Below are 20,818 nucleotides of genomic sequence, written 5' to 3'. Positions count from 1 at the left end.
TTCTAGCGAGGTGTCGGCTACTGATGTGTAAGACACCGAGCGCCCTCTGCTGGCGGAACTTATATTACAGCAAAATAGACACTAACAGTAGTTTTTCCCAAAAGGAAGTGACATGAGGCATATAAATAAAATGGGGGGCTGCAATTTTCATGTATTCATCTATGATGCCACACATGCCCAAAACTTAATTTAGCATATTAAATAAATGTGAATGACTAGAAACAGTTGTTTCCTAAATATAAGAATATAAGAATAGAATAGAATAATCCTTTAATTGTCCCACAAGGGGAAATTTGGTTGCAACAGCAGCCAAAAAGACACATATACAAACAAACAGTACAGAAAACTGCCCAAAATCAAAATATGTAACTCCAAAATAAAGTTTATTTCAAGCCACTGAGCCAGTGATCCTGAAATATATGCAAGAAAAAGCAATAACAAAAACACTAAAATACTTCCTCTGTGTGTGTGTGTCACCGTTCTCACCTCTGTGCGGGCGGGTAGGCTCGCACACGGCACTCATTAAAAGCAGATGCGGGCTCAGCGAGATGAGGTGGGCGGGAAGATCCAGAAGATCCCTTTCCAGCTGTGAATCATGGGAGGAGGGATCAGCTTGGTTTGGGGTAACCTGCAGCACCAGGTATTACCCCGTCCTCCTCTGCTACAAACATTTTCAGTGAGTGTATGAACACACTGCAGGGCTGACATCACACTGCAGGGCTGCCATCATCTATCTACATTTACACCTGAAACAGGTCTGTGTGTGATATTGTTGCATATTTGTCTGTTTGATACATGTTTTAGATTATAAAACTTGTTTGCATTTTAGACAAAGATAATAAAGATATTACAAAAAGTATTGTTTAAATTATGGTTTCATTTATAAAGGGAAAAACACTCTCCAAACCTGCCCTATCTGCAAAAGTAACTGCCCCCTAAACCTAATAACTGGTTGTTCCACCCTCTGCAGCAGGAGCTGCAATCACGTGTTTGTGATCCTTCATCCTGACCATCAGCCTTTCTGACTGAAGGTCATTTCTGCCAGCAGGACTTTCATCAGCACCGCAACACTTAATGCTAAACACAAAGTTACAAAACTCAGTTCACAACTACGCAGTCTGATCTACAAAATATTGATGAGCACAATTTGAGCCCAGACAGCACAGCGGTTACCCTCTAACCTGAAACAGATTTTTAAAAAGTCTCTTCTCTTTTCTTTCCTTCTGTAATCCATGTATGAAGCAAACACCTGTCAGTATTTCCTTCAACAGGACACAGTAATGTGCAAAAGTGTTGAGCTGCCCTTCAATTGTTTATATTTGGATTCAAAGACAAACATTATTTTAAACACATTTGATTAAAAGAATGTTTAAAAAATGTTTTTAATATTATATAATATTTAAATTTTAATATTATATACCTCCCAATCAAGGGTTCATACGCCTTTTTCTGGCTCCAATTCAAGCACTTTTTAAGCACTTTCAAGGTCCATGTTCAAGCTTTCCCAGCACATGGCCAAAAAAACCCACAGAAAGCATGTTTCACTTTGCATCACCTCACTAAGACCATGTGAAAATGAAAACGAATCATCTTAAGTGTACTTAAAAAGCCTTTCTTTCCCACAAAACAGGAAAACTGCACCAAACATCACATATTTCAAGCACCCATGTGAACCCTGTTTACAGATAAATACAGATTCAATGAAACTGCACATTAATCCCATAAATATGAAGCTCTGACCTTCTACGTGACTGAAGGTTGATCAGTGACTAAATCAGTGGATCCTAACAGTGAGTCCGGAACACACTTCCTAGTTGCCCTGCACAGTACCTCAGGACTCCAAGGCGCAATTTGCTATTGCAATAAACTATTATTTATTTATCCACACTTAACAACTCTTGCACTTAATCTATAATAAAATGATGACAAAAAATATAATGAAATATATTTGAAATAAAAATTTAATACAATGTATGTTCTTTAAAACACAGTGTGTGTTTATTAAATGTCATAATTATAATAATCCATAATTATGTGGATATGCATATTACATATATACACACAGAAGCAGACAGGATAAGACTAGTGTCATATCTGAGACAGTAACCAGGGCCGGACTGTTTCTGAAACCTCCATCATTTTCATTGTGCAACAACACGGCAGCAGAGGACAATTTGATTTTGTTATGGGAATAAATCACTACTGGAAATCACAGGACTCAGATCAACACACGATCTGCTCAACGATCTGTGCCACAGTAAATCTCATGCAGTGCTACTTTTAAAACTCTCACATATTTGGACAATCTATAATCTTCTACCACAAAAACATACAATTGTTCATTGAAGTAAACACACAGAGCAGTAGTGGATATTTTAAAAATGTGTTTATTTCTTTTGATTTGCTGCTAACTGCAAGGATTTTATTTGTAGTTTTTGTAGTAGGAAGCACTGCAAAAACTACAAATAAAAAAGTGCAGTTAACAACTGCAGTGCTCTCCACTATGTAAAACCCTCACCTGAATTTTTAGGCTTTTCAGTTCAAGCCAATTAAATGAAACCCAAAAATTCAACCCCAACAATCAAATGATCCCCTATGAGCAAGCACTCTGGCAACGGTGGAGAGAAAAAACTCCCTTTTAACAGGAAGAAACCTCTGGCAGAACCAGGCTCAGGGAGGGGCAGTCTTCTGCCATGACTGGTTGGTGGTGTGAGGGGCAAAATAAAATCAAACATAAAGGAGAGCACAGCATATTTTAGAAGGGCGCCGGCCTTGAGGCAGACCGAAGAAACGGTGGATGGACAAAATCAAGGAAGATGGAGAAACCTTTGCCGAAGAACGGACCCTGCACCAGCGGGAACAGCGCCAGGATGAAGGTGGACTGTGGATGGAAAACATTATTACTGTTTTTAAGGGGTTTCTGGTCCACATCCACAATTACAGTAGGGCTGTAATTGTGGATGTGGACCAGAAGCCACAATTGTAGCAATCCCCGCTCTGTGGGGTCATGATTATTATCATGACCCCACAGAGCGGGACATTCACTTTAGCCGAAAAGCCTTGCGATGGCCCAGCAAGCTGCAGGAACAACAATGGCCACTGTGGCAAGACCTAAACCTATTTTAAGTAGGCGTTTGGCACCATGACACCACGAACCATGGGTCTCAGCCTCCTCAGGTTCAGGAGCATTGCTATTTATTATACGCCGTGCTTCTTCCACTAGGCGCTGATGATTTTCCACAGTTTTCCTGAGTTCTGCGTTTTCATTGCTATTTATTATACGCCGTGCTTCTTCCACTAGGCGCTGATGATTTTCCACAGTTTTCCTGAGTTCTGCGTTTTCATTGCTATTTATTATACGCCGTGCTTCTTCCACTAGGCGCTGATGATTTTCCACAGTTTTCCTGAGTTCTGCGTTTTCATTGCTATTTATTATACACTGTGCTTCTTCCACTAGGCGCTGATGATTTTCAAAAGTTTTCCTGAGTTCTGCGTTTTCTTTTATAATATTTTCATACCCTCTTCTGAGTTCTGCGTTTTCTTCCCCGAGTTCTGCGGTTTTTCTTTTTAGATTTTCGTACCTTGTTGTGAGTTCTGTGTTTTCTCCCCACATTTCTTTTATCTCTTCCCCGTGAGCTCTCCCACTTTCTTCATACTCTTCTCTGATTTGATTTCTCTCCCTTCTAACGTCAGACAGCTCAGCAGCAATCCTACAGCAGAACTCAGTGTGTAGCTGTACTAATTTATTAAGCTTAGACGCTCTCATACTAGTAGCCTGAAGCCGCTGCTTGAGTGATCCCGATCCACTATCGCTTCCAGAAGGTAAGATATTTAATGATTCCTGTGACATTTTTTTTTAAAGGTTTAAAGAACGGTGTCACGGGTTAAATAAGTATTAGCTTTGTCTAAAACAACGGTCTGTTTCTGAAAATGCTCCAATGTGAACCGTTAAAGGAGCTCCCTATTTAAGGACTAGCAGAGAACGTGACGTCGACCGTGACGTCAGAATGGTCCTTTGTGAAGATCAAAGGATCAAAGAGCGAGGGGGCGTTCCAAGATGGCCGAGTAAGTACACGCTTACTGCCGAGCTTAGCAAATGTAACGCTATAATACTGTAGGAACACTGTGTCAACTCAGACCTCAGAAGCTTTTTCGGTATTTAAGCCCGAAAATGACCGATTTTGATCAATAAAGCGACAAAATGTCACAGCGTGACAATAAAAGACCCTCGGCTAGCTCCAACAACGAAGCTACTGCTAAAGGCTAATGCTAGCCAAACAGCCGGGTCGGTAAACCCACTGCTTGACTACTGTCATGACTACACGGCTTTTTCACTTCCTCTCCCAATAACTGGACGTAATGGACGAGTTTCCACCTCTACCCGTCTCACCCAGCCAGTCTCCGGCGCCAAAGAAAGCCCTGCATTCAAAGGTAGATAGCGTGGATATTGTTGAAACTCTGTCAAAGCTAATAAACGAAAGAATGGATGACCTGGATCAGAAAAACTGGACTTTGCATGTGAAGAGATAAAAGATGTCAAATGCAGAGTGGGCACTTTGGAGCAGAAAATCTCCAAAGAGGAAGAGCGTATGACCAGCAAAGAATCACAGATCACGAGCGATACTCCAGACGGTGAAACCTCAGGCTGTTTGGTGTCAAAGAAGAGCAACAGGATGATACATGGAGAGTTGCTGTTGAGATTTGTCAGGCCTGTTGCCTGAATGTAAAAATCAGCTTTATGACACCGTACATCGGGTCGGCTCCAAACGCCCAAACAACATCAGTCCCAGACCTATTATCATCCAGTTCATCTCCCGCAGAACCAGAGATAGCCTGTGGAAAGCAGCCAAGACATCTCCATTCTTAAAGGAGAACCGGGACCTGAAGTTTGCTGAGGACCTTTCCTGAGAAGAGAGGGAGCGCCGCAGCAAGATGTGGCCTATTATTGAGAAGGCTCGCAGAGAAAATAAAAAGGCCTATTACGTCGGATGCCGGGGTTTTGTTAATGGGACGGAAGTTTTCCCGTCTTCAGAATGAGAGGTGAATACGGGGGAGCTAAGGAATAGAAAAGTCCCTACAATGTTGCACAGTTGCTTGGACTTGGTTGAAATTTTTTCATTGATCCTTCTGATGTTTTGGATCATTAAGTCTATGCTTCATTTATATTTCGAGGACACTTTAAGTTTCAGCACCTGAGTTGTACCTTAAAAAATATTTCTTGTATTTATGCCGAGTTATTTTCATCCCTGCAATGCTCGGTCCCTTAGTGAGGTTTATTTTTTTGTTAAGCACACAATATTGGTTCCTTAAATTTCTAGCGGTTTATTTTTTGTTTTCTTAATTGTCATTTTCTATCTTTTCCCTTAATGCCAGGGGGTTGAGACAGATCTGTAAACGTAAAGCCTTATTTTGTTTGGTAAGAAATATAAAAGTGATTTTTGTTTTTTCCAAGAAAGCCATTCTGTATCTGCTGATGTGAACTTCTGGAAGTCTCAGTGGGGTAACGATGTTTGGTATTCGCACGCCACAGAGAGGTCAGCTGGGGTCACAACACTCAAAGGTAGCTTCGGAGGTATTGTTCTACATTCAAATTGTGACTCTTTGGGTCATTATATTTGTCTGGTAGTAGAATACAATCACTCCATTTTCATAATTGTCAATTTATATGGCTATAATACCAAACCTGAAAATGACTAATTAATTGACTCTTTAGATCATAAGTGTCAAACCCTGGCCCGCGGGCCAAATTTGGCCCGCAGCCTAATTACATTTGGCCCACGAAGCCATACCAAATTACTATTAGAGCTGGCCTACTGGTATTACACAGCTAATATATATATTGTTTAGTATTAAGCTTTGCTTGTTCTATATTCAGTTTTTCAGCAAAATGTGTTTGAGTCCATAAGAAAAGATTCATTCTCATATCTGGAGGAATAAATATATTTCAATAAATATTAATGTTAGCCCACGACTTTGTTCCAGTTTTGAATTTTGGCCCACTGTGTATTTGAGTTTGACACCCCTGCTTTAGATACAAGGATTCGTTTTTGGCTCTCTAAATATCCCAGTTTGAATTTAATAATTAGAGGAGATTTTAATGTTTCACTAAATGACACTATAGATCGATGGCCCCCAGCACAACATTTTAGAAAAAATTGAGATTGGAAACATTTATGGATAAATTTAATGTAACACATATTTGGAGAGACAAATTTCCTGATGATATATCATTTACCTGCAGTAACCATTCTGGTTCAAGGAAATCGCGTATTGATTTCTGGTTAATATCAAGTAGTACTTCCTCTGGAAAAACGGGACACATTACATCAGAAAAAGTGTAGTGATGAATGACTATGAACACGGTGGTCTCAATGTTTTGGATTTTACTACTCTAAACAATACATTTAAGATTAATTGGGCTTAACATTTTCTTAAAAATCCGGTATCCATTTGGAATTTTATTCCTCTATTTTATCCTGCTAATCATTATATGACAAAGTTCAAAAGGGACATAAATGTGAACTGTGGATTTTGTGGAAGCCATCCTGAGACTGTGCAGCACCTCTTCTGGATCTGTTCATACGCTATAACATTTTGAAAAGACTACACCCCCTGTGATATATTAATTTTGCCCTGGTTGTATACACGTTCTGTATACTGTTTCTCAATAAAGTTTAATAATAATAAAAAAAAAAAGGATCAAAGAGCGCTGTGGATCATTCTGCGCATGCTCAGATCATACATAATGAAATGAAATTTATTTTTAAATACTTTGCTTTATTTTTGCACAATGGGAGGAGGCGCTGTCGCGTCGTCCATCTTTTATACAGTCATTGGTTAAAATCATTAAATAAATATATTAACTGTAAATCATTTATACTATTTTAACATATATTTAGAGTAACTGCAGGAAAAACACTGCAGTACATCACACATTAACAAATCAGTGTGAATGCTGATTAAGCATTATGAAAAATGTAGTGTAGTCCTTATTATGCCATTATACAACAAAAGCACACGAGTGAGAAGAAAGCAATCGTTGCAAATGTCATACATTATTTGATAGATGTAAGCTGTATGAATATGATATTACTAAAGACAATGTACTCATAGGTGATTTAGACTCATTGACGTGCTGTTGCTGTCCCCAGAAAGGCAAAGTAACTAACATTCTTGGACTTTTTCCGCATGTAAAAAGGAAATTGCATTTGTGATGAGATGATGGATTGTATGTTTGTCGGGAAATTTTTGGGAAGAAAAATGAGAAAATATTTGTTGTATTTCAGCATTTTCAAACACTGGTTCAACTTGGACAACTTGATTAGTGTTTCAGTTTGTTTTCCACTTTCACAAAATCGTTTCAGTTTTAATTATTTCTCAAAAGTCTATTTTTTTATATTTATTTTAGTAAACAACATTATTTTTCACAACTAGTTTTAGCTTTTAGTTTTGTTTTGGTTTAACCTGGGAAGAAGCACGGGCGTTACAGGGAGACAGGGAGAATACAGCAGTTTCCACCTTTTAATCACCCGCTATTTACATCCAACCAGCAGGTGGCGGTAATGCATCTCTAAGCTTCTTCGCTGACCGCCAATAAATTCAAGAGTAGAGGGGCTTTTATGTTGGAAATACTAACCGGAAGTCATCTGGATATCGTGTGACTTGACCTTTTCTTCAGGTTGAAGCCAGCGATGGTACTCTTTGTTAAGTAACGTGGTGGTAAACGTTGCTTTCAGACAAGATTTGCTTATTTAAATAGCCGCTGTCGCCGTGTTTGCCGTCATTTGTTCATACAAGTTAAAGAAGCGGTCGAACTTCGCTTGTGGGACTACTTAAATCGCAGTTCGCTGACGCTGGTGTGTTGGCTGCAGTTCGAGGGGGATGTCTCTACACGGCAAAAGAAAAGAAATCTACAAATACGAAGCGCCATGGACGGTGTACGCCATGAACTGGAGCGTCCGTCCGGACAAACGGTTTCGGCTGGCTCTCGGCAGCTTCGTGGAGGAATACAACAACAAGGTGCGCAGTGTGGTTTGGGCCGCCAGCAGCTAACGCAGCGTTGACGAATTAATGCTAATGCTAGCTGCCCTAGCGTACAATAACAATGTCCGATCTGTTGTTATTTACCGGTAAAACTAAAACAACAACAGTGTGCATATGTGTTAATAACCAGCGCGTCTTTTGTTGTGTATTACTAATAATATCCCTTAGTAACGCCACTATAAATGGATAATTCTAACTCCGAACCCCCTTGGGAACAGTCATTTGGTTTCATTCCCGATATATCAGGTCGTCTGTTTGATATGACAGGATATGTTTTTCCCTCCTGCACAGGTTCAGCTGGTGGGTCTGGAGGAAGAGAGCTCAGAGTTTGTCTGCAGGAACACATTTGACCACCCTTACCCCACCACCAAGATCATGTGGATCCCAGACACGAAGGGGGTCTATCCAGACCTGCTGGCCACCAGTGGGGACTACCTGCGCATTTGGAGGGTAGGAATACAGATAACTGTGTTTTATATAGGAAAATCCTGAACATGCTACAAAGAGAACAAGTAAAAATAATAGATAATATAAATTAAAACCGCGAGTTTCCAAAAGTGACTTAAAAGAAAACGGCAAACAAGACACGGTTAGAGTAGTATGTTGTGAGCAAAGGGGTGACCACACAGGAGCGAGGGTGTTGGAAGACATGTATGAGTACAGTGTGATAGTGGTGAGGATCAGCTCTGTGCCCCTTCTTGTTTGCACTGGTGATGGACAGGCTGAGAGATGAGGTCAGACAGGCGCATCCATGGACTGTGATGTTCACATGATACCGTGATCTGTAGTGAAAGAAGGGAGCAGGTGGAAGAGAGTCTGGAGAAGTGGAGGTATGTTCTAGAGAAGATTAAATTATTAGAAGACTCAAAACAGAATATATGTGAGTGAATGAGAGGGTGACACGTGCAACAATGAAGACGCAAGCAGCATAGGTAGGCAAGAGAGGTGAAGAAGAGAGTGCAGGTAGGGGGAAGGGAGTGGAGATGAGTTTCAGGGGTGATTTGTAGCACAAGGATAGGAGGAGTGAGAGGGAAGGTTTACAGAGTGATAGTGAGATTAGACATGATTAGAAATGAGTACATCAGAGGGAAAGCTCAGGTTGAGTGGTTTGGAGCCAGATTTAAAGAGGCAAGGCTGAGATGGTTTGGACATGTCCATAGGGAGCGATGGTGAATATTGGTCAAAGGAGGTCTGCATATGGAGCTGCTAGACAGGAGTAAAATATGAGTACTACAGAGAGAAGATTCATAGATGTAATGAGAAAGGACATGCAGAGGGTTGGTGTGACAGAAGAGGATGCTTAGAGACAGGGTGAGATGGAGAGAGATGAGCTGCTGTGCTCTAAAAGCAGCAGTTGAAAGATGAAGAATAACGGGGAAGAGATCAAGATGACATCTCTTTATGACCTACTGGCTTTTAAAGTGATCATTAAATATTTTTAATACCTACTGTTATGTTTTAAATTGTACTCTAAAACAGACGGGGAGTAAGTCACGTGATTAAATGTAAGAGCCTGTGGGGCGAAGAAGAATTTGCATTAATGTAACTGGGATGAAATGAATGCATGATTCTGCTTGTTAAAGTCTTAGGAGATAAAATGAGCAGATAACAAATGTAACTGGAGGATCAGACAGCCAATTGTGTTAACAAATAAGAGCTATTTTGTGTCTCTGCGCTATGGAGCTTTGCTGTTGTTAAAAAAAAAACTATTAATAACACATCAATGACCCACATTTTACTTCTTTATTCTGAACTGAAAGTGTCCTGCTGTTGTAACTATTACCTCATGGAACAAATGCGAGATTTAATCCTCTTTAGTTGCTAAAAACATATCCAGCTGTTTTAAAAGCAGGAAATATTACATTTGTGAATTGTTGAGGACTTTTAAGAAGATGCATTTGGTCTTTTTTTTTTTTTTAATGTTTTCATAGGAAAAGTAAAAACGGTATTTCCAGCCTTATTTAACTTGTCTGCTGCTGAAATGCACAACTGCATGTAAAAGGACTAAAAGATTTTTTTCGTCCTGGTGGCTGGCTGGCGGCACATTACCTGGTAGCACTTGTTGTAAGAGTCCTTGGGTTTGTGTTGCAGGTCAGCGACACAGAAACACGTCTTGAATGTTTGCTGAATAACAACAAGAACTCAGACTTCTGCGCTCCCCTCACCTCCTTTGACTGGAATGAAGTCGATCCTAATCTACTTGGTAAGTAACCCAGTATGTCATAAACTGTAGAGTTACTAAATTGAATGTAGTTTTTCTTTCTTTTGTGACCTTTGAAATCGTTAAGCTGTGTTGCTTTTTCTGCAGGTACTTCCAGTATTGACACCACCTGCACAATCTGGGGGTTGGAAACCGGCCAGGTGTTGGGACGAGTTAACCTCGTGTCTGGACATGTGAAGACCCAGCTGATCGCCCACGACAAAGAGGTGTGTGCGTTTGTGTGTTTGTAGCCCAGAGGTGATCCCTGTGTTGCTGTGTATGCACAGGAATATTTAATTGAATCCAGCTGTTTGTCTCTGCAGGTGTATGACATCGCGTTCAGCCGTGCAGGAGGTGGCAGAGACATGTTCGCCTCTGTTGGAGCCGATGGATCCGTCCGCATGTTTGACCTGCGACACCTCGAGCACAGCACCATCATCTACGAGGACCCCCAGCACCACCCGCTCCTCCGTCTCTGCTGGAACAAACAGGACCCCAACTACCTGGCCACGATGGCCATGGACGGCATGGAGGTGGGTTTGCTTTAAAATACTATAACACTTTTTTTTTTTTGTTTTGTTTCAGGGAGCAAAAAAAATAACATTTAGATTTTTTGGGGCATGTAATTATCAAAGCACCTCTTCCAGAGTTTTCCATTAAGTACCTCAGAAGGAGATTTCCAGAAAGACCTTAACATCAGGCCACATTTTATCTGTTTGAGGAAAATAGTTTTATTATTATTTTATTTGAAGTCTTTTTGTTTAATAGGTGGTTATCCTGGACGTACGCGTGCCCTGCACTCCGGTGGCTCGGCTGAACAACCATCGCGCTTGTGTTAACGGCATCGCGTGGGCACCGCACTCCTCATGTCACATCTGCACCGCAGGTAAGCGAACTGCAAGCAGGGCTTCAGTAAAATTAGAACCACTCACGGAGATGTGTGATCTCAGGTACCGCTAAGACATAAAATAACACACTTCAGTGTTTAACTAGAAGTTTATATTTGTGTTTTTAAAGGCTTGTAAGATACCAATATGCTGGATTTTGATTTGTAATATTAACTTATTCTTTTCTTAGAAACAGAAAAACAGGACTCATGCTACAAAGTCATTCACTTGTATTTTGATATGCATAAGACAAATAGCGACATATATAATATGAAAAAAACTACATGTGGGTAATTTAACCATTTAGTGGGGCTTTATCCTTCAGTGGGAAACTTGTGAAATGTTGTGATTGGCCCATTAAGTACTGTTGTTCCATTTCCACAAACTACAAACACGCTCCATCTACCACATGCAGCGGACTTCAAGCACACTTCAAAAAAGTGTAAAAGTAATGATTATTTGGCCATCAAATCTCCACCTGTCCATGTCTGTAACGGGCTATAATTGAGGCTTTTGGCTGTAGTTGTATGTCCTGCTTCTGATGTTACGGGCCATGAAATGTTTAATTGGTGCATTATGTAAAAGATTATAACATGCTATTTTATTTTTGTGGTTTTATGATATTTGGCAAACAGCTTCGACCATATTTGGGCAAGGGAGGTGCATTACCTACTGCCAAGCAACAGTGACAACAACAAAAGGAAGTGACGCAGCATGCAATAACCTAAAGTTCAGCACTTTCATTTATTTGTCTTCACATTTTTTTTTACAAAACTTTTTTTTTAGATTTTTTTAAAATGTCAAAACATCTAGATTAACATGCAAAAACAGATTTGATCAGTCTTTGTTCGTTTCTTCAGAATTTTTAATTTGAAATAGCAAACTGTGTCCGTTCTTTGAATTATTTTGGTTTAGGAAAAATGCAAATAGATAAATACTGAATGTTGCACTCACTCCCCACGCCGTGAGCGGGGGTTTCCCCTTATAGCTAAAATGTTTGCTGGATGAGGATATGGAGCGAAACAGTGCATGGTTTATTTACCAAATTTCCCCTTGTGGGACAATTAAATGATTATTCTATTCTATTTACAGTTTATTGTAGATGTTTTGCAGACCGTGAGGTTGAGATAACAAACGTTGGAATTATCGGAAATTCCTTTTCTTGACAGTGTCAGGCTGTTTCTTTATGGGCGGTTTTTCCATAAACGTATTTTAGGACATGTAATATTGCATAAATGATTTAAATTTGTCTAGTAAACCATGACCTTAACAAAGTGTAACGATTTTACTTTAAACACTAAAACCAAAACATTTGTCTACTTAAAATAAGTTTGGGCAGAAATACAAAACGATATTTAATAAAAACACTTGAGTGTTGTAAAAGTGTGTTGGGCGAGACTTCTCTTTAAAGAAGAGTGCTTTGCCTGTCCCATTTTCTTTTTTTGTGGGAACTGAAACAACCCTCTCTTTGTTGTCAGTATGTCAGTGATCAAGTTAATAAAATCGGTCATAAAAAGCCAGTGGATAGGCCAAATACTCAGTGCAGCAGTTATCCAAATGTTGTGTTCGTTGCCGTAGAAAGCATAACAAAGATTCGATTCACAATTTAAGATGACTCTGCCGCACATCATCACGTCAGAATAGATCAGAACGGCAGTTTTCCAGCTTTAAGCCAGGGTCTGGATAGAAAGGTGCACCGTTCTTTGCTGCTTTTAAGAAAATTCAATATTAGCCGTGTGCTCATTTTGTTACATTTTCTTTAAAGTTATTTTGCCCAGCCCTGGCATAATTATGTTAGAGGAAGCACTTAAACATTTTATTTCCACCTCAGCACCGATATCTCTGCTTTGCCTGCTTCCCAGGTCTCCTTTTCTTTTTTTAAAAAATTAATGAATTGATTGTTTACATTTTATTGTTCCCTCTTCTTTCCGTCTCCTCTAAGCTGACGACCACCAGGCCCTGATCTGGGACATCCAACAGATGCCACGAGCCATTGAGGACCCGATCCTGGCCTACACCGCCGAAGGCGAGATCAACAACGTGCAGTGGGCCTCCACGCAGCCGGACTGGATCGCCATCTGCTATAACAACTGCCTGGAGATCCTGCGTGTGTGAAGTCACGGAGAAGGAGCGCCATTTCAGATGTGGACTTTTTTTTCCCGTTCTCATTCCTGCGTTTTCAAGACGAGGATGAGGTGTCGAGTGAACTCTCTGAATGTGTTTGGAATATTAAACACCTGCTCCGCAATAACCTGGTTTACAATGTTTTTTCCATGTCTTTACTGTTATATTAACCGTGTTTAAGCACTTATTTATTTTGCTCACAAGGTAGTGTTCAGCAGCTGGAAGAGACACGAGTGCTTTGAGCTGCTGCGTATGAAAGTCCGATTTTTGTACTCCTCGGTGTGATTTGTAGCCAGCCGTGTGATATTCATGAAGGGTTTACCTTCCTTGTACATTTCATCTGTTTCCTTTCTAAAGGTTGATACCAGCTACTGTAGGTGCCAGAAGATGGCCTCTCTAATATGTAGGAATATGTTGTAGCCTTTCTCGTGAATGCATACCTTTTTATCGATAATCCGAGGATTAATATATTGCAGTCTTGTTTACCCTTGTGGCAATTAAAGCTGTTAAATTTGGGTGTATGTGCTCTCTTCAGATGACTGTGCCCAGCCTCAAGCTTGTGACTGGTGCAATTTTTCGAAAAATGTAAAATAACCTGAGAGGGTTCATGTTGTCACTGCAGTGGTGTGTCATCATGTTGTGTTTTAGTTCGGCTGGCGATGCTGTGAAGCAACCGTGTACAGCAGCACTCAAAACCTACCAGAGCAATGTTGTTCAACCTTTTATTCCCCCCCCAAATTATTCAATTATTCTCCTCTTTGTCTTCTTTTTTTTGTAGAAAGTTGTGCTTGGAAAGCTGCATTTTTTTTTTCTTCATGCGCGTGAGCTGTAAAAATGGGAGGAAACAACTTTCTGACTGTTTGTGTCTGCCTCTTTTTTTGTTGTTGTTTTCAGTAATTAAAGGGTCATGTCCTTGTAGCATGCCATTACAAGGCAAATTGTACATACATATAAATATATCAACTCGAGTTGTTTGTAAGACAAGTGTTCATGCCGTAGTTTTTTTTCTTTTCATAAAGTTTAATATGGAATTTACTCAAATAAATTGTATTCCTCCATGTCTTACAAACTAAGCCTTGTGTTGCCTTATTTCTTTTTTGCCCCCCCAGCTTTTGTAAGATCATTTTACTGTTGCTGCCTTTGCATGGCACGAGTTAATCTATTTAGAAAGCTACTGCTGTCAGCACATTCATCCTGCAGTTCTCAGAGAGCCAGAGCTGTCTATTTACAGTTCGGGGTCATTTTCACCTTACGCTCAGTTGCCTCTCTCCAATAAACATAATTTCAGTTTGTGTTGGTAGAAGGGTGAAAAGAGGGGGCACCCGGATTTGAACCGGGGACCTCTTGATCTGCAGTCAAATGCTCTACCACTGAGCTATACCCCCTATAGGTGCAGTGCTGTCCTTTTCTCTTCTTAGTTGTCAGTTCCCTGATAGGTCAAAAACACTGTTCTTGTAAAAAAAGGTAGCTTTTTTTCAGTGCAAAAAAACCTCAACATTGCACTTCCCATCAATAATTTTAAGGTCTGATACTTTCTTTTCATAAGAATTTACTACTATTCCTCCTGAAAAGTCTGAAAGGTGCAGCCTTCCAATTTTAAATTGGGCTAATCTGCTCTTCCACTCAGCTTTCTGTGCAGCTGATAAATTTAGATCACTCCCTAGAAGTCATGTTATGACCACTTATGCTGGACACATGCTTTAAATTTGTCACAGAAATTAAACGTGAACTTTTCTTTTGCACTGACCCAAATTTTGAGCGGCGGATCACCACTGGCAACGGAAGCTGGGTTTCCAGGAACTGAGCTTTTTCATCAGTTTTCGTGTGAAGAGTGGACAGTTTCCTCTTCACATGTCGGGTGAAGAGGAAGCCCAGGATGATACTAAACTGGCTTCATCCTGTTGTGCGCTATAAAGTTGTCCCGAGTGTGAGACTATCAACAAGGAGTTCTAGTGTGATGCCCTGAGTTCCTCATCACCTGCTCCCCTTGGCTTTGCAGGATTGCTGTTTTGACACATTAGAGGACATCCAGCTGCCACTGCAAGTGACACAACAGCAAGGGGACATAAGCGGCCTTCCTTTGAGAGACCTGAAAACATCAGCCTAATTGAAAACGGTGCAGAAGTGCAAAAAAAGTTGACCTTGAATGTGAGGTTGGCTAAATTTACATCAAGATTTTTTGCTTTTATACACGTATTCTTTTACAACTTGTTGATCGGGCCTTAGACAAACAGGCATCAGACTGGTGTACAATATTTAGGAAAACCCATCCTCCTAAAAGACAATATATATTATTAATATATTATCAATATATTCATTGAAAAACTTAGCTTTAGTGTGTTCTATTATTTTGAAGTGTTTGCAATGTTTCATTTGGCATTGCAGTTATTATCCCAGCGCTCGGGTAAGTTACTTGGAAAACAAAAAGAAGTAACTTTGCAGTGTGTCTTTAATCTAAAAAAGACAAATAACAGGAATCTGTGCTTGAAGAAGCCTTTCACAGAATTATAAATGCTTAATAGGTCATTACATTCACCCCGTGGCTGGAACTGAGAGATCATCTCGGCGCACATTTAGACGTCGTCTCTGCGCCTGTATGCGATTGACAGTTACCATCCACTTCAATTGCCACTAAGCTGATTTCCCTTTACGTTCGTCCAGGGTGCGGTTTGTCCACTGCGAGTGAAAATAACTGAGAGAACAAGTCCGTCATTGTTGGCACTTTCAGATAAACACATCAGGAGTGTTACGACACCGTGTGACCACGCTGCATTGAGAAATAGTCGACACACGTCTGAGGTGAGCGGATAAACAAACACAGAAACGGGAGCAATCGAAGCATTCGTGACCAAAAACAAAACTGTAAGAGCTATATTTAAATGTACATGAAACTTTGACGTTTTTTCATTTTGTTCTGTGCTGCTTCATTGTGCATATTCTAATATTTTCTCATGACACGCTCGACACGTTTTCATTCACATCAAAATGCCGCAACAGGAAACATGAGATGAACACGACGCTTTCTCCTACGTCTGCCATAAATCGTCATCCTTCGCGGTGTGTGAGACAGTTATTGTACGACTTTTTGATATTTTTTAAACATACACAACAACGACAAAACACTGAACCTAAACCACTCACAGTTGTTACATTTACTAAGTGCATGGTCCTGAATGTACCTATAAATATTTGTAATATGAAAATAATTTCATTTCCAAATAGCTGATTATAGTTTTCTATGTTCAAATCTAAATGTGCAATTCTTACACAAAGTGACTGCAGATAATTCTTCAAACGTGAAACCTCTTAATTCTTTCTTGTCATTTCACTTCTCTTCAAGGACGCCTCCATGTAGGAGCAGTTGGTGTAGCTTTGAGATCCAGTGACTGCTTGGCATGTCCTGTAGATGTCAGTGCACCATCCTGCTCTTTATTGCACGGGACTTTGGGAGTGATGGGATGCTGGAGCACAAAACTACAGCAGCCTTGAGGGCAATGTTCGGTCTGTGCTTGAGAAACTCGAGACACTGTGTACCCTCTGTGATGTGAAAGGCAAGGCATCCCACGCTCCACAGCAGCATCTGAACAGGAGAGGAGGTTTAAATGGGAAGGAAGTACCGATGTGGGGAAAATATGGCTGTACCGTCCAAAGTACCAGGCTGTAGGGTGTGAGGGTCAGTGATAGCTCTTCTAGCTGCCCGGCAGGACAGGATCAGACACATGCCTCTGGATCTCCTGCATTTCTGTGGAGATCTCCAGGTGCTCCGGGAGAGAAGGGAAGCGCTGGGTGCCGCACAGAAGTCCCGAAGGCTCTTGGTCTCCAGAGCAGAAGATCTGAGGAGGAGTGAGGTCGACAGAGGGTAGATGTGGTCGGTCTGCCTCTGGTGACATGGACATGGTGTCATCTGATGCCACAGTTAGATGGATCCCGCTGGACAGGGAATCCTTGGATTTGTGCTTGCAGTCAGAGTCTGGACTCTGGAAAGACTGAGAAGTATTAGTTCATACAAGATTAGATGTATGTAGTGTATAATTTAATTATATTAAATAAACAGCCTGACTGACGTTCTGCAGGACACAAAGGTCAGAATCTTTTTTAGAGTCTAATTTTAAAAGAATTAGTTTAATATTATGGATGTTTTGGGCTCAAAAAAGTGCTCTGAATCCAAAAGCAAGGAAGAAAGATCCTGCATTAACTGATCTCTTGCTACAGACAATGCAAGACATAAATGATGATTGGGGCGAAAAGGCAGTTATCTTGAAACCTGGAGATAACAATCATCGTTCGACTTGTAGATTTATCAGATATCTCTGTTATTCTTTTTCCTTTCAGGATTATGGATGTCTTAAGTTCTTATTTTCCTTTTCAACTCTGATGAACTGAATTGAATTGCTTAAATAGTTTTTCTGGCAAAAGTGTCAAAAAAAAAGTAATGACTATAGAGGAGCAATCTTATTGCACATAGCATATGATAAGTAAGGCACCTGGAGTAGCGAGGCAGGGCTGTCGATCTGTGGTGGCTGCTTTGGAGGGACGGTGTGGATTGTGGGTGTGCCCGTGCTGTACAGTGTGGTGGGGTGAGGTGGGTGAGGTGGGTGAGGGCTGGGGGACACAGCGCTGTAGGCCGGAGGCACCGGAGCCATCTGTCTCTGAAGGAGCTGCAGGATCACATTAATGTCTGCAGTCATACGGGTCTCCAGTCTAGACAAGACAAGAAGACAAAGATATATGGCTTCAAGACTCTTTCACACATTTATTTCTATGATTTGATCCTGGTCAGAACACTTCTATAAAGCGTTATGAGTGTTACTACACTTTTCTCTATCTGTCGCTATAGAATCATCACGATCATTCACGTGGAAGCAGGCAGGCAGTTAAAAGAAAACACACACATGATGGACATTTTCAGTCTCACCCCTGACCCTTTCTTATCTCTGTTTAATTTGTTCTTACTCCTCCTTTTCTCTCACACACATGCAAAATAGCCCCGTGTAGTAAGCACTCAGCTGGAAACTGATATGCAAACACAGAAAGGGTGGAGCTGAAATGCGAACACTGCCTTGGGACAACAGTGACAAATGCATCCACCTCCCAGGGGCCTGAGCACCGGGGGTATAGCTCAGTGGTAGAGCATTTGACTGCAGATCAAGAGGTCCCCGGTTCAAATCCGGGTGCCCCCTTATTGTTTATTTCTTTAATTCTAAAACAAGATAAGTCAAGCTTACCGGTTTAATTGTGACTGAAGCAGCTCCAGTCGAGACTCGAGCTCACTGGGCCGATCTTCAGCACAGGGTGAAGGGTGAAAACCCGCCCTTACTGAGGACGGCCGCCTCTGGCTCTCTGAAAACTGGCTTGCTCTGCGGTCTGGCCAGTAGCTATACAGGCCTGGCATGCTGATAGGGGTTGCTGCTGTGCAAAAGTAAAAGAACAATCATTTCTTGAAAAAAATGTTTGTTAAAATATGCAAATGTATTACTCCACAGTTATTTTTTATTTATCTATCAGTGCTGCATTCAAACAAAAAAAAAAAAGCAAATTAAAATGGAATAAAAAATTTACATTTGTGGAGTTTTTGTGTTCTCTGTGCCTCCAAAAGTGTTTTAAGCGTATTTTACCTGAGTATGGAGGTCCTCCAAGGTCTACAGGCGGGCCGAGTCCAGCTGAAGGTCCACTGTGAGGCAGAAGGTTGACTACTGCTGATGGATAGTCTCTGGTATCACCCGCATGGGGGTACAACTCCCCTTTGCTGTGTCCTATGGGCTTCATTTCCTCATCACTAGACTGTGAACATATACTAGCACTGCTGCAGAGATCTTCCCAATGAGATCCTGCCATTGTTCCCCGGTGGTGGTTTGACATCGAACGTGACTGATCTGGGTAAGAGTCTTCACGATCCATCCCGTCTGTCCACACAGAGTCACAGCACAGATAGGAATAAGACAATAAGTTGATACATTTGGCGTTAGGCCGCGTCCCTTACTCACCTGGCCTGTTTCTCCGACGCAGTGAGCTTCTCCGATGCCTCGTCAGACGATAGCCACATTCAGAGTCCCTGCCTGGGGTTGTCTGGTTTATTCTATCTACCTGATACAGATCAGCTTCAGTAATTCAAAATTACAAACCACATCTCCTGCTTAAAAGAAACATACAGCACCTTTTCCATCAGTATATTTAGAAATCTAGGTGATGATTTTACCACTTAAGATACTGGTAACCACTTGTAGCGCTGTGGCACAATGCTTACTGAGTGTGTTGTACAAATGCCCCAGTTTCAATTCTGCCTCTAAACCCTCCTGCACACTTTGCCTATATTTACATGTTCGCCTGGAGGGCCCTCACATTAACTGCTTTTCCAAACCATTTAGTTTTAAGTTGAAACGGCACCACAAGCAGAAACCAGGAAAGCTCCAGTTAGCCAGTGTGATTATTTCAGGACTGACTGAGTAATATATGAAAAGAAATGTCTTTAATGGACATTTTATACATGTTTGATCACAATTTCATTGTACACATGCAATGACAATAAAGGGCGATTCTATTCTATTTATTGTACTGTTATAAATATTAGTTATAAATAACAAGAAATAACAACGTCATGAAGTCATGTGGGAGCATTTTGGAAAATGTAATAGATTCATTTACTTTGAAATGATATACATGGTTCTAGTTTATCTTCCTGACAGCACTAGAGATCAGCAAACTGGAAGTTCCTGTTTCCAAAAGAGAAAGGCAGGTATTTCTGCCCTAACCCTTAAAAGAAATTAAAAGAAAAGCGTGACCCCACACAAAGTTACACTCAGCACAGAGAGGAAAGGCATAGGGGACCGATTAAAACCGGGGCAGAAAATGCAGTTTGAGCATGTTTATGATGCCAAGATGACAACATCTCAGTTGATTTGCTACGTTTTTACTAACAGAATAGAATCGGCGATCTTGAGACATAAATCTATGACTCTAAACTCTAATCACAAGCAGGATGCTGTGTAACAGCGCCCCCTGGTGGCACTCACGTCTCTCAAGTTGAAGGTGATCTCCAAATTGTTCCAGAACATGTTGGAAAAATCGGGATACATGTCTAGCACTTCCAGAAGGTCGTCCCTCAGGATCTTGTGAAGATCACAGTATGTCAAAGCCCTGACATCAGCGCTGGATTTCCCTGACCTCTCGTACAGATTGATGGGTTCACCAAAGATGTCATTCTTTCCTACATACATCACAGCAAAAGTAGTGGAAAATTCAATTAGGCAAGCCCATCCTTGTATAAGCAATAACAGGGTAATGTCAGTTCTTTTATTTATTTATTTTTTATGTTTAATGCATTATTAAAAAATAATGCACCACAGTGACCTGATCCACAGCAGTACAGCAGCTCAACACAAATCAGTGGTCCCCACAAACACAGCCACAAAGATGTGACCTGTGCAGCCTGGATAAGCCAGTGCTGGCTCTATTGATGATCAATCGCTGTGGAATGAAAGTGGAGCTGTGCCCAAACACCTCTGGCCACACAACACACAGTGTTGCTGTGAACTAAGGGCCAATGTCAGTTCTGGCTGTGACTTTG

At 40.9% G+C, this 20,818-nt stretch overlaps 2 protein-coding genes and 2 non-coding genes across 7 annotated transcripts in view; 2 read left to right on the top strand and 2 right to left on the bottom strand.

Annotated features, from left to right (window-relative positions):
* The first annotated feature begins 7,619 nt into the window (after window positions 1-7,619).
* dcaf7 (ddb1 and cul4 associated factor 7) lies at window positions 7,620-14,339 on the top strand. Its single transcript, XM_006803021.3, has 7 exons — window positions 7,620-8,019; window positions 8,335-8,493; window positions 10,135-10,246; window positions 10,352-10,470; window positions 10,567-10,776; window positions 11,012-11,129; window positions 13,073-14,339. Exons 1-7 carry the CDS (start codon window positions 7,882-7,884, stop codon window positions 13,243-13,245), a joined length of 1,029 nt encoding a protein of 342 aa, XP_006803084.1. The 5' UTR covers window positions 7,620-7,881; the 3' UTR covers window positions 13,246-14,339.
* kcnh6a (potassium voltage-gated channel, subfamily H (eag-related), member 6a) overlaps window positions 11,856-20,818 on the bottom strand; it is a 29,858-nt gene continuing 20,895 nt past the window's right edge. The window contains exons 11-16 of one of the 4 annotated variants that reach the window (XM_087840002.1): window positions 20,265-20,458; window positions 19,239-19,338; window positions 18,870-19,157; window positions 18,480-18,663; window positions 17,739-17,955; window positions 11,856-17,240 (exon numbers count right to left, since the gene is read on the bottom strand). In XM_087840002.1, coding sequence (XP_087696128.1) covers window positions 16,944-17,240; window positions 17,739-17,955; window positions 18,480-18,663; window positions 18,870-19,157; window positions 19,239-19,338; window positions 20,265-20,458 — 1,280 coding nt within the window. In that variant the 3' untranslated portion in view covers window positions 11,856-16,943. The remainder of the gene's footprint in view (window positions 17,241-17,738; window positions 17,956-18,479; window positions 18,664-18,869; window positions 19,158-19,238; window positions 19,339-20,264; window positions 20,459-20,818) is intronic. The other 3 variants (XM_087840004.1, XM_087840003.1, XM_087840005.1) reach the window with 3 other exon arrangements.
* Window positions 14,568-14,639, bottom strand: trnac-gca (transfer RNA cysteine (anticodon GCA)). Its single transcript has one exon. It is a non-coding gene; the product is annotated as a tRNA-Cys (tRNA).
* On the top strand, window positions 18,363-18,434 carry trnac-gca (transfer RNA cysteine (anticodon GCA)). Its single transcript has one exon. It is a non-coding gene; the product is annotated as a tRNA-Cys (tRNA).

Source organism: Neolamprologus brichardi, chromosome 4 (genome assembly GCF_056152115.1).
Source record: "Neolamprologus brichardi isolate AB-2024 chromosome 4, ASM5615211v1, whole genome shotgun sequence".
Classification (NCBI taxonomy): domain Eukaryota; kingdom Metazoa; phylum Chordata; class Actinopteri; order Cichliformes; family Cichlidae; genus Neolamprologus; species Neolamprologus brichardi.
The sequence above is the reverse complement of the archived record's forward strand: the minus strand, read 5'-3'. Positions and strand labels throughout refer to the sequence as shown.

Bases quoted from the DNA above. Each gene is read 5' to 3' on its own strand.
- dcaf7 (XM_006803021.3), top strand. From the start codon at position 7,882: ATGTCTCTACACGGCAAAAGAAAAGAAATCTACAAATACGAAGCGCCA. The intron at 8,020-8,334 runs GTGCGCAGTGTG...CCTCCTGCACAG, and splicing joins TGGAGGAATACAACAACAAG to GTTCAGCTGGTGGGTCTGGA. The intron at 11,130-13,072 runs GTAAGCGAACTG...GTCTCCTCTAAG, and splicing joins ATGTCACATCTGCACCGCAG to CTGACGACCACCAGGCCCTG.